The 4930-nt window shown below is 38.3% G+C and overlaps 1 protein-coding gene across 1 annotated transcript; it reads left to right on the forward strand.

Annotated features, from left to right (window-relative positions):
* Positions 1-572: 572 nt before the first annotated feature.
* On the forward strand, positions 573-941 carry LOC109244899 (uncharacterized mitochondrial protein AtMg00810-like). The gene has a single exon (XM_019412058.1). It carries the CDS (start codon positions 573-575, stop codon positions 939-941), a length of 369 nt encoding a protein of 122 aa, XP_019267603.1.
* The last annotated feature ends 3989 nt before the right edge of the window (positions 942-4930 follow it).

A 4930-nucleotide genomic window follows, 5' to 3' on the forward strand; every position in this document is an offset into this window, starting at 1 on the left:
TGCGAATGCTCGTTGCATTTTTTATCCTACATGGGTTTCAAGCTATATCAAATGTCTGTCAAGAGTGCTTTCTTGAATGGATACTTGAAGGAAGAAGTGTTTATTCGACAATGTCCAGGCTTTGAAAATCATGAGTTTCTAGACTATGTGGATAAGTTGGACAAGGCACTGTATGGGTTGAAGCAGACTCCAAGAGCATGTGTGAAAGAATGCAAAAGTTCTCCTAGAAAACGGGTTCTCATGAGGCAAACTTGATAACACATTGTTCCTGTTAAAGAGTTGTACGAACCTACTAATAGTACAAATATATGATGATAACATCATCTTTGGAGCCACAAGTGAATCTCTTTGCAATTAATTTGCTGAAATATGGGAAGTGAAATTTCTTCCTTGCACTCCAAGTTAACCAGACAGATAAAGGAACTATGATACACTAACAGAAGTACATCAAGGAGTTGCTCAAACAATTTGATATGGACAATGCTAAAACAATTGACACTTCTATTGCTACAGCAACCAGGTTGGATGTGGATGAATCTCGCACTCCTGTTGAGGAAAAGAAGTACTGAGGTATGATAGGTTCTCTACTCTACTTGAAAGCAAGCAGACCTGATATTGTGTACAGTGTGGAGCTATACGAAAGGTTCCAATCTAGTCCTAAAGAATCACATTTGAAGGCCGTCAAAAGAATTTTAAGATATCTCAAGGGGACTCAAGACCTGGTTCTTTGGTACCCAACTGGAGACTCGTTCGAAGTGGTTGGTTATGCATGTTCTGAATATGCTGGATACCTGGCGGACAAGAAAAGTACGTATGGAATGGCCCACTTTCTAGGATCATGCCTACTTTCATGGGCATCGAAGAAACAAAATTCTGTAGCCTTATCAACTGCTGAGGCTGAGTATGTGGTTGTTGCATCATGTTGTGCTCAGTTGTTATGAATCAAACAATAACCAGAAGATTATGCAATGATGATTGAAAAGGTGCCCATATTTTGTGATAATACAAGTGCAATGAACATAGCTAAGAACCCGATACATCATAAGAGAACCAAATACATTGATGTGAGGCATCACTTCTTGAGAGACAATGTTGAAAAAGGGCATATAATTATGAAACTTTATAAAACTGAAGATCAAATTGCTGATATATTCACCAAAGCTTTGAGTAGGGATCACTTTGAAATGAGCCGTTTGGATCTTGGCTTAATCAAAATGGACTGACATGCTCTTGACTTCCCTCAATTACTGGCTATGAATAAATAATGTGTTTAGTAAGTAAATATGTTGAAAAAAATGTCTAACTCAGTCGTATACTGTAACAAGTATGCACACATCGCATGGACTCTAGGGCATAGATGTGTAATCTGATGACAGTAGTCTGGACTAGAAAATGTGTCACAGCCAACATTGAGGAAACAAGTCAAAGAACCGGGTCAATCGACATCCAGGTATGTACCCCCCCTCCCTTTTCCAATTTATTGTTGTGTCCAATCGTTAGAGTGTCATGTCATTAAACCAGGTTCCTACTATTGTGTCAATTAGTCTCTAAAATCCATAAAATAAATTAGTGGATCAGATTCCAAAACCGTCAAAATCATAGGGTAATCATGATTAGATCCAGTCCACGTGCAATCAGGACCAGTTTCCTAAACCACGTGCACACGTCCCTGCCGCTAAATTAACTCACTTAACCTCCACTTTTCAAAATCTAAATATTTGACGGTTAGCCCTTTTTCCCAATTAGAGTCGAATTAGGATCAATTAATAGGAAAAATTAAAGCTACCGAACAGTTAATCACTCCATATATATTCCTCTCCTCTTTTCATTGTTCCCATTATGATCAAAATCCCCAAAAGTTTGACACAAAATTCTGAAACCTTAACCTCTTCTTCCTGAGTAAACCAAAAATAATTCTTCACTGTCATGGAAACTTCACCAAGAAAAGTCCCATTGGAAACCATTGGTTTCGCAAACACTCACACCACGGCACCCAAACTCACACACACACAATTCCAACCGAGCCAAGAACCATCCTCCCCACTAAGACCTAAAACTCATCACTAGTTAGTCGACTACTCTGACGAAGATGATAGTGAAGGATCTGAAAGTGAGAAACAAGTTGTGGAAGAGGCACGAATTGAGGGGGGAAGCGATAGCTGATAATGTGGAGGAGGCTGGTGAAGCTGATACAGTCACTACTGAAAAAATAGGTATTGTGGAAGGGGATGAACATCAAAGTGGGGTGGTTGTAAAGAGTGAGGTGAATGCAGTAAAAGAGGGAAAAAATCTTGTTGAGGGATTTAGTAGGGGACACAGGAGGAAGAGGTACGAGAATCGGGATACTATAGGCACCATAGTAGAAGTACCAGAAGCACCTGGACAACAACCGGGTTCTTCTGCCGCTGGTGAGGGAGAGCTTACTATGGAAGTCGTTACTGAACAAGAAAATACTCAGGTTCAAGAACCGGGTTCTTTAAATGACGAACCTGAAAAAAATGAGTCCCTTGATTTGACTAATAGAAGAAGAAGAGGAAAATAAGGGAGAAGCAGAAGTTGCAAAGGAAGATAGTGAAGAGAGTGATGACGAAGCTCTACGCCCCGAACCATGCTGAGCGTAACATGACACCCGGTGCCTGATTGCTTGTGACTGAGCGAACAACCTGGATGGCTGGATCAACATGTGGTATGAATATAAGCTGAATGTACATACAACATGCCTATCTACTAAAGAGTCTGAGTGAAATATCATAAATGCATAAAGTACTGAAAAGTCTGCAAGTACAAATGAGTAGCCGACATGGCTAGCACATAAAAGCCCGCTAACATCTGACTGACTGGACTTTTAGTTTACGATGCCTCTAAAGAATCCTGAAATGCTAACTGTTTGCCAGGACAAGGTCCTTGACATACTTTACTAATTGAAATACTATAAAATACTGGGGAAAAAGGAGGGACAATGCCCTGAAAGACAATGGCTCACCAATGACTGATACGAGATGTCCTAGCATGCAAAATCGCCAACCTATACATTTGATACCTGCATCGCGAGATGCAGGCCCGGACCAAAAGGGATGTTAGTACATTTTAGTTGCACTGGTATGTAAAACAACTGAAAGTAAGAACTATTAATGCTGAAGCTGAGACTAAACTGATAATTGATAACCGATAGTTGATAAATGATAAATGAACTGATAACTGATAAAATGAACTAAAAAAGGAAGTAAGGATATGAATATTCCCTCTTCTAAATGATGAACCCCCTGTTTATATGAATAAATAAATTGTGGCATCGGGCCTAATATACATGTGCACAAACTGCAGCCTTGGGCCCAAGTAACGTATACATAACTGCGGCCTCAGACCCAAAAATGCATAAAGCATAAACTGAGGCCTCAGACCCAAAGATGCATAAAGCAAAAACAGCAACCTGAGGCCCAAATACAGGTGGTCAACATTAAGGATTTAAAATCAGTAACTGAGAATCATACTACAATACAGGATACTGAAATACTAAATCATACTGGGTTACGTGATACTGGAATGCTGAAAAGGACTCGACTGGACATATATTCATAGTAAAATGATCTGTCACAACTGAGACTCAGGGGATATTGAACAAATTATAAAACCACGTCATCAAAAAAATAGAAGTTCTAAAACTATTCATGGAAGTAAGGTGTAATTACTTTATGAGGAAATTCGTAATAGTCATAAGAATGAGATGTAGGGAAAATCATAAAGATTCTCAAACGCAGAGAGTTAGCCTTACATACCTTAACACATGCCTTTTTAAGCGTATCACAATGTCTATCTCCTCTTTCAGCGATAATCTATGGCAATATATATAAGGATGAACCAATATTAGCACTAAAGCTCATGTTTTGGTAACTTAAGAATTTTATCAAACACCTTATGGGTGTAAAGCCTCATAACCCTCCTTTATGGAGTTTCTACACCCAACAACCTATTCTCTTGCTCATAGATAAATTCTAAAATATCAAATTGTTATAATCAATATCATTCTTCAACACCATAAGATAAATAACACCCTTAACCAATAATCAACAATCAACAATCCAAACTTGTAACCATTCATGATTTTCTGTCAAACCCATCAACTCATATCTCATGAACTAGAGTTTATTATCATTAATCCAACACTCTAATAAATAAGAGGGTGAAGATATTACCTTTTTTACGTTCAATTCTCTTAAATTCGAGTTCTAGAGTTTCTGTTTTCAACAATGATGTCCCAATAAAATAATTAATGATTTAAAGGGTTTACCCATGTTAATAAGGTACTGGAGAATTGAAATTAACTTAAAATTACCATTAGAACTTTCCTTGGATGGTTGAGAGACCTTAGAGGAAGTTAGGTTCTTGAGAGCTTTCCTTTCTAGACCAAGTTTTACTGTTTTGGGGTGTGGCGGACAATGAAGGGCTTTTAAAATGACCCCAAGAGCGCTCTCACGCAGCTGAAGGAAAAAACGTGCAGCAAGAGCAGTAGCACTGCCACAAGTGCGTTGTCGCGCACGAGACTAGTAGGACGTGCACCTGGGCGAGCGTATTGTGCATTATTCATAAAACATACATAACATTTTACATAGAGATTTGTTCGGGCTCCACAGTATATCTTTAGAAATTTATTTCAAAGGGCCACAACTTTCATGTTTTACATTTTTGCAAATTGCTTATTGATTTTGACGAAATCGGTCTGGAAAATAGACATTTTTATCGAATCTTATGCACCTCACTCTACATCTTGATTCCAAACCATTATTTTCACCCATACTCATTCCGATAGTACTTCACATGTCTAGAATTTCATATTAATATTCATTTAACACGTTCACACCTAATTCAAATTTATGAAGTATTATGTTATCTCCACCAATGGGATCATTCGTCCTGGAAAGATTGTCCTAAT

Source organism: Nicotiana attenuata, unplaced genomic scaffold (assembly GCF_001879085.1).
Source record: "Nicotiana attenuata strain UT unplaced genomic scaffold, NIATTr2, whole genome shotgun sequence".
Classification (NCBI taxonomy): Eukaryota; Viridiplantae; Streptophyta; class Magnoliopsida; order Solanales; family Solanaceae; genus Nicotiana; species Nicotiana attenuata.

What these genes read in the sequence shown, in the direction of transcription:
- LOC109244899 (XM_019412058.1), top strand. Translation starts at nt 573, where the DNA reads ATGATAGGTTCTCTACTCTACTTGAAAGCAAGCAGACCTGATATTGTG.